The sequence below is a fragment of the Leptonotus elevatus genome, chromosome 3, assembly GCF_054856555.1.
Source record: "Leptonotus elevatus isolate MCC_2025b chromosome 3, RoL_Lele_1.0, whole genome shotgun sequence".
NCBI lineage: Eukaryota > Metazoa > Chordata > Actinopteri > Syngnathiformes > Syngnathidae > Leptonotus > Leptonotus elevatus.
In genome coordinates this window covers 18,843,225-18,855,082 of record NC_141241.1, presented here as the reverse complement: position 1 = coordinate 18,855,082, position 11,858 = coordinate 18,843,225, and the positions used below count along the sequence as shown (strand labels likewise).

Sequence of the window (11,858 nt, the reverse complement as noted above, 5' to 3'; positions counted from 1 at the left end):
ACTTCTTCAGTTGTAAACGCAATGTGTTCATTTGACTTGACTTGAGCCCCCCCCCCCCCCAGAAATTGTATCTATGATATGTAGAATCATCTTTGGCAAACAAATGCTGCACCCCCCACCCCCACCCCCACCCCACCCCACCCCACCCCACCCCCTTCCTCCTTGTCTCTTTGGTGGCAAGCCCATCTCCCTGTTGAGGGAAAGCAGAGGTGACCTCCCCTCCCCCAACACTGATCCAGAGTTGGAGATGTTTCGCCTCTTGTGGATCATCAACCTGTGCCCGCCACAGTCTTGTGCAGGTTAATGCAAGATGATCTGCACCCTCATCTTCAGGATGTCCCCCAGCTGCCCTGCGAGGTAGTCTTTATCATGGCGGTCCTCCAGCTCAGTCAGCTCCTCCTTCCTGTACAGGGGCATGCTGCTAATCTGAAGGTCGTACGCCCCCGGGGCGAGGGTATTCTTCTTGTTCAGATGCATGTAGCTCACACCCTCCCTCTGGTTGATCTTGAAGTAGCCCGCTTCGTTCCCGTAGTCGATGCTGTAGCGCACGTGGCCGGTGAGGGCGGACAAAGCCGGCGTGAATTCCAGGATGCGGTCGCGGTTGCTCAGCTCACTGATGTTTAGGTGGAGGTGCAGGGTGTCCTCGATGTCCATGCTGGCCAGGCTGATCAGCTCATTGTCAGATATCTGCAAAGAAATAAGTAAACCTTGTCAGGATAAATGGATGGATGTAAGCTTAGCTTAATGCTAACATCCAATACAAAACGCCAACGACATGCTAACTTTAGCATTGAGTGTCACAGTTTCAAAAGCAATGGATATTTGAACACAGCCAGGCAGACAATATAATATTCAAATACTCACAGCCATATATTCTTTATCCTCTTAAAAAAAAGATGCATGGGCCAATATTAGCTTCTGATGGTATGATAAGCATTTTATTTAAAAAATTTTGCCGTAACAATATTAAATTACAGCTCTAAAATGAACGTTTTAAAATATTTGGTTAAATAAAAACATCATTTTTTTTCTCTATTGTACACAATTTTTTTTTTAACAAAATCTAGAGAAATTTCTACCTTGTTAAGTTTAAATAAATGAATACATATTAACATTCTTCTTCCCTCTTAATTAATTTTAGTAAGTCACAGTGTCTCATTACTGGTGAGCTATTTTTTTTAAATAAAGCGACCCGTGGGCTACTCATGTTGTCCTTGGGGCTAATGAGTACCTGATGGCACCATAAAACAACAAAAAACAACACAGATTAATCAACAAAGCAAAAAATGTGTTATGAGCGCAGTTACAGAACAATTTATTCACATATCTCACGGCACCACTGTATTCAGGGAAAGAGCATCTTCCTTCCCTTGATTGCAACCTTACACGTTGCTAAAACGTAAAGCAGCTGAATGACGTGATCTGTAATTACCTGCGTGTCATCCAAAGGTTCACCCTGTGTTGAATTGCTGCTACGTCGTTTGCGCCCTTTCTTGGGATAACCGTTGATCTTGCACTCATAGCAGGCCTCAGGAGACAGAGAATTGTCATCCTCCTCCCCTCCCGGAGCAACACTTTGGTCACCGCCACCAAAAGCCAACCCTGTGACACAGTGTCTGAAGCAAATAGAAAAAGCCATCAGGCTGCCGTACACATCAACAGGCAACAGGCTTCATCTCTGCGCTTCTTAGCATACCCTTGTCCTGCTCTGTAGTACCCAGTGGGACAACCGCAGAGATAGCCGCCGTCTGTGTTGGAGCATCCAAACTTGCATGGGTTCTGTGTGGTGGAGCACTCGTTGACGTCTGAGCAGCCCCCGGAAACCTGTTCATAGTTGAAGCCGGTGGGGCAGAGGCAGCGGAAGCTCCCCAGAGTGTTGTGGCACGATGCTCCCCCGCAAATTTGACTGTTCTGACACTCGTTCTCATCTGGGTCACGGGAAGTTGAGAGGAAGTAAACAGGCAGAAGGTCAGTGCACTTAAATGGCCCAAACAATAGTGGGAAAAAGTCCAATGTCAGTATTACGTGCAGATTATTTGACAGACTTTCTTAAAATGCATGTAAACAAATAATAGGTCCGTCTTTTGCCACCCTTATGTGCGTGTGAAGTCATGAAGGAAAGTACAGTGAACCCCAACCCATCGTGGGTTTCGGGTTCACGGCCCTGCTATTTAACAGAATTTTTTTGGGGTCCAGTTATAAAACAATTTAGCTGTTTTTGGTGTAATCCCATTATCGGCCACCAGATGGTGGCGTACCATAGTATTTAACACAAAAATTATAGGGAGAGTGAAAACAGGAAGTATTTCTAGCTCAGGCTATTTTTTGCTGGAGAGATTATGACGGGATTATTGAATGTCTCAATCCGCTCGCGTTTAACACCATCATAAAGCAACAGCTAGTTAATTTTGTCATGCACATATTTGGGCATGATTATTGACGTATATTGTGATATGATAACTTTGTTAGTTTGGAAAAAACACTTGTTTACTGTAAACATAGAGGGATTGGTGCACTGTTGCATGGTTTGTATCGTATTTTTGTGTTATCCATTGCTCTTGTTCTCTCTCAAAATGTTTTTAAATATGTTTGTTTGCTCCCAAGAACATATAAATATGTTCTATTTTAAATATTACCTTCCTCTCAAAAGCAAATTTATAAGTTTTTTCCTGTTTTTTTTCTGTGCTAGCGCATACAGAAGGCTTTGGTGCAGCCTCTGAACTGAAGAGAATGCATGAAGCAAGAACGGCCAGCAGGTGGCAGCAGAGTATAAGAGATCAACCAGGGCCATGTTGCAACAAGCCGGTTCCCCCCAGTTTTAAACAGATTTGTGAATAATGATTCAACTTAGCTATATTCTAATGCTAATTGCTGCAAAACAGAAAAACAGATGGAAGTATACTTTTTTTTCCTGATGAAAGAAGAGACTCTAATGTTTCTTTTGGTGTGTTCCATGTTTTTATAGCAATAGAACACAATATTCTGTGGGCCTTGCAAAATCAGTCAAAATCCAGTAAAACAGCTGGGAGTGAAAGGGGTTGCTTCAGTAAAAATGGGAGTTAATGAGTTAAAGTGCCGTAAATGCTGTAAAAACATGCCAAGTCAGTGCAGATGGTCTGGAATGAAACCCCCGTAATGGAGTCGGCTTCACTGTCTATTGATAAGAAAAACACAAGACCAATGTTTTGCTTACCCACACACTGGTTCCACTGGTAGTGCTGCAGGTAACCTTGAGGACAGCTACACCGGTACCAACCCACTAAGTTCTGACAGCCATGCTGACACCCGTGGTTGCCGTCACACTCGTCAGTGTCTTTGGGACGCAAAAACACAAGAATATTATGCAAGGTTTTGCATTTGACCAGCTGATACTGAGACAGCGCTTGCCAGCTGTTTTCAGACCTTCACAGTTCTGTCCATTGGGTTCTAATGAGAATCCTCGCTGGCAGTCGCAGCTGAAGCTCCCCGGAGAGTTCTGGCAAGCACCATTGGCGCCACAAAGATTGGGGTCTGTTGAGCATTCGTTGTTGTCTAACACAAACAAAGGAGGAATGGTTCCGATTAGCACAGAATAGGATGAAAGGGCTTAATAGAATAGAGAAGAAGACTGCTGATCGATATTCATTTACTGGCCACAGCGTTAGGTACACTTGGGTGCTGTATTTGTTTTTCTCATGGACAATGTGGTTGCACAAGTGTGCACACCCTCTTATGACTGGGATGTGGCCGTGTTCCGAATGAACCAATCTCATCGTCGGTACACAATTGCCAACATTTAGAGTGTTTCACATTAACCTTATATAAAGTTCAGATGATCTAGTACGTTTTTCCTGGCACATTTTTTGCTTTGTTGTGGAAGACTTTGAACTGTTCATAATTCCTCCATCTTGGCAAAGACCCCAGTTGCAGCTGGAGAAAAACAGCCCCAACGCATGATGCTGCCACCACTAGGGCTGCTCGATTATGGACAAAATAATAATCACAATTATTTTGGCAATAATTGAAATAACAATTATTCAAACGATTGTTTATTTTTTTGGGTACAAAACAAGAAAATGTTTAAGCATTTACAAATCTTATTAAGACCAATAAAAAAAATAGAAACACTATAATTATGTAAGTTCCTTTTGGACCAAACACAATTTATAATAATATATATTTATAATAATATATATTTATTTATTTATGTTGTCAAATTTTAAAAAAAAATTATTACATTTGTTATTTTAAAATTTAATAAAGGTACAATTAATTGTATGAATTTAAACAACACAAAAATTTGTATTAATAATCTTTTTGTTACGATTATGCTGATTTTGTAATTGTGGAGTGTAATCATTGAAATTGTAATTGAATTTCAATGAATTGCACAACCCATGCTTTATTGTAGGTGACAAGGTCATAAAGTTCAACCTTGGTTTCATCGGACCATCAGACAGGTTTCCAAGTGTGTTTGGGAGATTTTGCTACCAACGCACGTAAATTCTGTGTAGCGGCAGACACAACATTTGGATGTCAACCGTACTTCTGATTTTGCGGCTGGAAACTTCAGACCATAATCAGCTTTACATTATGTGCGTGCTCCAATCATTGACTGTGTTTTGCTAGCAAATCTTGATTGTGAAGAACTACTAGCACTAAATTATGAGAAACTATTTATAGCACTTAATGTCACCCATTATGTTGAGTAACAGGTGTTTTTTTTTTTTATTCCCGGTTCCTAGTTTGTCCAACATTTTTGTCGACAAATGAATAACACACTACTACAAATGTGTCATAAGCCAGCCAGGGGCTATTCCATTCTACACTCGAAGCTGCGAGCTCCTTGCCTGTGGATGGATGTGAGGTCATGGGAGCTGCCTTATGGTCTGGAAAAAAAGCTTGTGGTTGTCAGGACAAGCTATTGCTGAGTTCCATAACAAAGACTCGCTAGGCTGCACCGCTACAAATGAGTATAGTCCAATAAGATAAGTTCACGAACGACTATGACAAAGCTGACAGTGGGAAAGAACACATCATGTGTATACCGGAGACAGGAAGTCGCAAGCGCATCAGGACTCAACATGTTTATCCGGCTCATTCCTATTAGGTATACACAGACACAAGAGCACTTCCGAGGACAAAAATATTTAGATGTGTAAGTCAATCCATGTTGGGCTGGTGTTTATTTACCGATGCAGGCGGTGTGATGCTGGGTAAAGCCAGGAGGACACTTGCAGGTGAAGCCGCCAATGGTGTTGACACACAAGAATTGACAGTTGTGCTGTTTTGTCGAGCACTCATCCAAGTCTGAAAAGGAAGCGGCAGACGTGACATCAGTGTCGTGAAAAGTATATTGTCAGGTGATTGCACGCACTACTGTATGAGGGCTGCTCGTTTGTCTGACTCAAATTCCAGTCCATCTACAGTCAGTGAACTACACGTGAACTGCAAGTGAACCTGACAGCAGAAACACAGGGGCAGTGGCGGTCCTTTGTTGAACATTTTGATTAACGTGGGATAAAACGTGGGATAAAACGTGGGGGGGGGGGGTCCCACACGAAAAATACAAGGCAATCTATAATGACACACCAGACAAAAAAAACTAATAGAATATAATAACATTTAACAGACACAACCTTAATCTCAACACAACAAAGTTCAAATTATTTCATCATAATAAAATAAAAATTAAAATACAGCGTGATAATACATTATTGAAAACATTGACGCGAGCAGAGGGCTGAGTTTTCAGCGTGTGTTATATCGGGACTCCTCTCAAATCCACTTCACTAACTTGTGTCAAATCCAAAACATCCTGTGCTAACTTTACGCCTACGGGGCACAGAGCTAAGCTAACAGCTAGCTTGCTAACTAGATGGAGGAAGCCGCTGCTTGCTTGGTCATAAATTAAATGTCTTTGTTCACGTTACGTGTAAGTTAATAGTAGCGGTAAGTAACGCGTATGTAACTTATTGGCAACTCTTGGATCAACTTCAGCTGTTCCTCTCAGGTTACTAGCAGCTCCTGCTAAAGTTAGCTTAGCCTCACGTGTTTTTAAATAATGAAACAAGATATTTTTTTAAATATGGAGAGAAGACAACAAATGACAGGTAGACTATTCCAAATAGATCTTTCTTGCCTATTCCTTTAGCGACAGATGGACTATGAAACAATAAGGACAATTAAAATGAATACATTTAAAAAGGAACTGAAACCAATGAAATTGCTGTCTGTGATCTAAAGAAAGCCACCCCAAATTATCATAAATTATACAATGAGAACAATCTAAAATAAACGTACATAGTTTAATATAAATCCCATTAGGAGGCTGTAAAACGTTTTTTGCTGCAGTCTGATAGACAATATCAGCATAATCAATAATGGGAAAAATAAGTTGAACTATCAGTTTTTTTCTGCCATTAAATGTAAAACAATGCCTCAAACGAAACAAAACAGCTAAACCAAAATGAACCTTGTTCAAAAAATGTTCAATGTGAAATTTGAAAGTTAGTGTTGAGTCAATCCCAAACACCCAAATATTTACATTTGTCAACGTTTTGAAGAGCTACATCATTATATGTCAAAAACAAATAATTTACGCCAGAAATAAGTTTTTGTCTTACACCAAATAGCATTACACATGTTTTAGTTTAGTTAAGTAGCAATCTATTTTCAAAAAGCCAAGTCATGTTGTAACGATTCTTGAATTTGTCACGAAGGAGGCTTTGACGTATATATAATAGCATCATATCATCAGCAAATAATTGAACAAAACAGTTTGAAAAAATACATGGAAGATCATTGATAAAAATAGAATAAAAGGAGTGGACCCAAGGTAGATCCTTGAGGAACACCTTTAAGCTGAACTAATTAATCGGATTTACATCCTTTAAAAAGAAAAAGAAAAAAACACTTTCTGCCTAGTACGAGCTAACATTAGCTCCTCCCCTAAAATACGAAGCTCTTTAAACAATAAAATTGAAGAGCTATAAGAAGGCGTAAATATCTCCATATACATGCCAATGATTTAAATGTCATGATGCCAATAGAAAAACATTTCACTCCTTGTGTGGCCGTACATATTGAGCATACCAAAAACCGCCACTGCACAAGAGGTCGAGGAACTGAAGTTTTACTGGAGATAAGAGAAGCTATGAACAATAATGAGAATTTAGTTCTTGACTATTGAAGGTTCTTTTGCTGAGTGCGAGTGTGTCACCTCTGCAGCTCTTTCCATCTTCCTGTAGGATGTATCCACGGGGGCAGGAACAAAGATATCCCCCCTCTGTGTTCTTACAAATGAAGTTACAAGGCTTTGGCGCCTGTACGCACTCATCCACATCTGAAACGACACATGACAGTGAGACATGGCTTGATCTTTTAGACAACTACAGTATTCCATGAGAGCAGAAGATGAGATCAACAGACTAAGACTATATTTGTCATCATGTGCGTGTGTGGGCAGTCTACCCGTGCGGTTTTGGCCCTTTACAAGGTAGCAGGAATGGGAACAAGGAAACAAGTCCATAAAATGACAAGAGATGGATGTGAATGGTTTTCTTACCCACACAGTGAGTGCCAGTGATGTCTGTGGTGTAGCCGGGCTTGCAGATGCAGTTGTATGAGCCTAAACTGTTGACACACTCGCCGTGTTTGCACAAGTTCCCCATCACGCGACACTCGTCGATATCTGGATAGAAGCATTCATGTTAATAAAGTGAAAAACCAAAGAGAATCTTTGTAAAAATGAAAAATACTTGTGAACCTGTTGTTTGTCTTAGTTTAACCCTATAAAGCCTGAACCATGAAATATATGAGAGAATATTCAGATTCTTTGTAAATATATGAGTATTTTTGGTCCTTTTAAACAAACTTTTTTTTTTAATCAACTTCCACATATACGGAAGAGGATTGGGGCCAGTGAAGAGAAAGATAAAGGTTGTCAGGATTCTGACTTTATTCTAAGAATTCTGACTTTAATCTCAGAATTCTGACTTTAAAATCAAAATTCCGACTTTATTAGCGCTACTATTATTAGCACTTTAAAGTCAGAATTCTGAGATTAAAGTCGCCGCACGGACTGCAATTTACACTGATTGCGTTGCGTCAGCTGTCCGTGTCCGGAAATCTGCACCCGCCAGACCACAAGATCACGGGAGTTCACGCTGGAGAGTTGAGTTCACGCGATAACAACCGTGTATATAGAGTCCTATTGGTAAACAATAGCTACACTTGCCTGATATGCTTTTGGACATTATTTCTGTGACTTCTACCATGGGTAAGTACATTTTGTGTTTAAATAGTGTTATTTTGTCATGCTTAATTTAATCTGATCTTATTTTTTGTTTTACATGTCCGACTCATGTCATACTATGTAGTTAGCTAGCTTCCCTCCCCCCAAAAATGAGTACGCAAACGGTTTTATTTTGAAATATACCGGATCTACCTTGATGCTGACGCTCAACATCCTGTCCGGCTCGTGTCATTTCTTCAGCTTCATAAAAATCCGCAAGTGTTCCGCATGCGGCCTCCGGAAAAAATAGAATGCTTGCGGAAACCTTCCGCAGCACCGCATCTCTTTCGCACCGCATATGCAACGCACTGCAGCTGGTGTGAATTGACATGCAGACTCGAAAGCTTTCTATTCCTTGCGGCGGCCGTACGGAAAACGCACCGCGACCGTTCCGTAGTGAGTGTAAATTGGGTGTGAGAAACCTGCCAATTTTTTTCCCCCTCTTCACTGACCCTAATCTTCTTCCGTACACATATGATTTTTGATTTGTGTCATGTTTGATACATCCGGTTACAATGATTTAAATTTGTTCATTTATAATTGTCAAAAATATAATAACATATCAAACATATTAGTCTTTCAAAAAATCAGAAACAACATTTCCCACTATTATACGTATAGGTGTGTCTCCTTTCTCAATTGGGGCCAGCTTGCAAGGTCGCTGGAAAAGCCATCAGCTGGGTGATACTGCCCTCTAATGGATTATCCGTGCAATGCATGTGTCAGATCATATACATTAGGGTTTTAATGGGGAAAAAAATATCATATGAAATAGAGGGCTCAAAATGTCTTGTATTTAAATATCATACGTTTGGGTTTATAGGGTTAATGAGGCCGATATTTAACTTCAAATTCCACAATACCTCTGCCATCAGTGGTATATCCAGGTCCCAGAGGACACATTTTCTTGAAGTGGGTGGTCCCAGGGAGTGGACAAAGCTCACAGTTGTTACCCCAGCCCCTGCCCCCATCACAGCAACACTCCGACTTGGTCACCATGTTTCTGTTACTGGATGTCATCTGACACAGAGTAGTCAGAACCTCAGTGAAACAGAAGCCCTCGCGGTTATCTAGATGTCGGGAGACACGGGGAAGGCAACGTGAGAGCGAGACAAACCATCACATGAGCAAACAAAGAGGTGGCTAAAGGGAAGCAGACAAAGCCACCCAGACAGCACCAGACGTGAGGAGATAACCCACACGCACAATCGCTAATGTCGGTCAGAAGCCAGATAGCCTCAGTTTCCTTGGAGTGTTTCTCACAGGCTTCAGTCCATCACTTTGGATCTGAAGTATATATTTAGATTTGGGAGGACGCCTGTGAAACGATTTCCTTTCCTCTATCTTGACAGTTACAAACACATGGTTATTAACGAGATAGGCGAGTGCCACAAAGTGGCTGAAATCCACTAGAAGTATTTGAACTACCATCAACTATTTGTTAAACATGTAAAGAGTCAGTTGGGTATTACGCGCATACTTACCGATACATTCTGTCTGTGTGGGGTTAGGTACGAATCCCTGGTCACATCTGCAGCGATAGCTCCCTACTGTGTTCTCACAACGGCCGTTCTTACAGATGCCCGGTTTGGCGGTGCATTCGTTCAGATCTGAAGCGGACATATAGAAATATGTGAGGAATTTTAAGAAGAAATACCTCAATTATATATAGGTTCACCATCAGCGCCCCCACCAGAAATGCCGGCACAGCATGTGCTCACACATATTGCACATGCCAGGAACTACCACTGTGTGATATGTTGTATGTCATACATGTATACATGCATGCTGATTTGAATATTTTGCTGTTCTTATGGAAAGAAATCGTAAAAAAAAAAAAAATGTAAGCGGTTTGATATTGCTATAGCTTTTACAGATATAATAATAATAATGTAAATAAATAAATATAGATATTATTATAATAACAATAATAATGAATTAATTAATCAATTTAAAAAATGTGGTGCAATGTGTCAAGACCAACCTCAAAGATAAGGCAAATATTGAGCATTACCGTTCATATAACAATAAAAAACTTTTTTAAACTCTCTACAAGTCTAAATAAAGCGGACATAATCATAAAGTCTAAGAAGAATCCTATTCATAGCGAAATACAAAATCTATTTGCATTTTACAAATGTCTTACCAATGCAGCCATCTCCACCCGGATGGCGTGTGTATCCAGGTGAGCAGATGCACATAAATGTACCAATAAGGTTCTTGCAGGTCATTCCTCTGCTGGCACAATCGTCTAGACCATCTTCACATTCATTCTGGTCTGCAAGACAAACATACAATCATTAACTATAAAAAAAAAAAAATAGTACGTAGCTACAGTATAAAGTATGTGTAAAATGTGCCTCAATCACACCAATGATGATGATTTACACAGACACTGTAGCACAAAATAACTTAACTAAAGAGAAAAAGTGTAGTGCGGTGAAGCAACCCATATTTCGCAGTTTGGCATTTACACATCTGCATAATACTCACTTTTTCTTTTAAACGTAAAGTGTTGTAAAGTCCTCCTGCAGTTTGTGGTGTCACATCAGTTTGTGCTAGCGTGCTAGTTCATCTTATGCTAGCTAATGCTACGTAAATATGCTGTGTGGTGAATAATTTAAGCGCCATAGGTTCATGATTAAGTAAATGCTAGATGTATGGTGTTGATGCTTTATGATCCTCTTACCTCCACCATCTATACGCAGCTGGCCGTCAATTATTTGAGGATTTTCTCTATTTGCCGCAGGGCAATTAATCTATTGATTGCTAACATGCACACAGACCTCCACTATGGTCTCCATTAATCTGCTCAATATGTCACTGGCATGGAAACAGGAGTTGCATATAGACAAGTAGTAAGAGAGTTGGTGGTCTGTTTGGATCTGGGACATAAACAATGACGCTACAGACACTGAGAGGTTCCTCCTGTCTCGGCGCTTCCCTCCAAATACAACCGTTGCTATGGTACCCACGCCATCTGAGACAGTGGGGGTGTAAACAGTGACTCGTCCGGTTACATTTTCTCAGGTTTTAAGACATAGTATGTTATGTAACTTTACAAGGGGGCAAGTATTACTAGAGTAAATACAGTACTTAATGTGAAATGGTGTGTGACTAGTCATTGCGTTGTGGTACCTTTACACATTCTCTTATCTTCACGCAGCACGTATCCTGTTGGACATTTGCACTCGTATGAGCCCACGACATTAACACAGCGGAATGCGCACAGCAGAGGATTCTGGGCACACTCGTTGACGTCTGGAAGAGAGCACAACAAAGTTACAAGAGTCTAGTGGTAACAACAAGATACATTTACACTGGAAAAAAAAAGTCATTAATTTTTCAGTAGTTTAACTCATTTACTCCCAGCCATTTTCACTGAAGCAAACCCCTTCGCTTCTTGCTGTTTTACTGGCCCACAGAATATTGCGTTCTATTGCTATAAAAACATGGAACTTACCAAAAGAAATATTAGTCTCTTCTTTTATCAGGAAAACAAAGATATTTCTATCTGTTTCTGTTTTGCAGCAATTAGCATTGGAATATAGCTAAGTGTCCGCTTATTGAACCTGACACTAAG

The 11,858-nt window shown here is 40.4% G+C and overlaps 1 protein-coding gene across 1 annotated transcript in view; it reads right to left on the bottom strand.

The window, feature by feature from the left end:
* Nucleotides 1-164: 164 nt before the first annotated feature.
* fbn1 (fibrillin 1) overlaps nucleotides 165-11,858 on the bottom strand; it is a 64,023-nt gene continuing 52,329 nt past the window's right edge. Inside the window, exons 55-66 of the mRNA XM_086070883.1 lie at nucleotides 11,414-11,536; nucleotides 10,422-10,553; nucleotides 9,760-9,885; nucleotides 9,139-9,345; nucleotides 7,547-7,672; nucleotides 7,202-7,324; nucleotides 5,173-5,289; nucleotides 3,403-3,531; nucleotides 3,194-3,313; nucleotides 1,697-1,928; nucleotides 1,433-1,616; nucleotides 165-687 (exon numbers count right to left, since the gene is read on the bottom strand). Of these exons, the coding sequence (XP_085927009.1) occupies nucleotides 301-687; nucleotides 1,433-1,616; nucleotides 1,697-1,928; nucleotides 3,194-3,313; nucleotides 3,403-3,531; nucleotides 5,173-5,289; nucleotides 7,202-7,324; nucleotides 7,547-7,672; nucleotides 9,139-9,345; nucleotides 9,760-9,885; nucleotides 10,422-10,553; nucleotides 11,414-11,536 (2,006 nt within the window). The 3' untranslated portion in view covers nucleotides 165-300. The remainder of the gene's footprint in view (nucleotides 688-1,432; nucleotides 1,617-1,696; nucleotides 1,929-3,193; nucleotides 3,314-3,402; nucleotides 3,532-5,172; nucleotides 5,290-7,201; nucleotides 7,325-7,546; nucleotides 7,673-9,138; nucleotides 9,346-9,759; nucleotides 9,886-10,421; nucleotides 10,554-11,413; nucleotides 11,537-11,858) is intronic.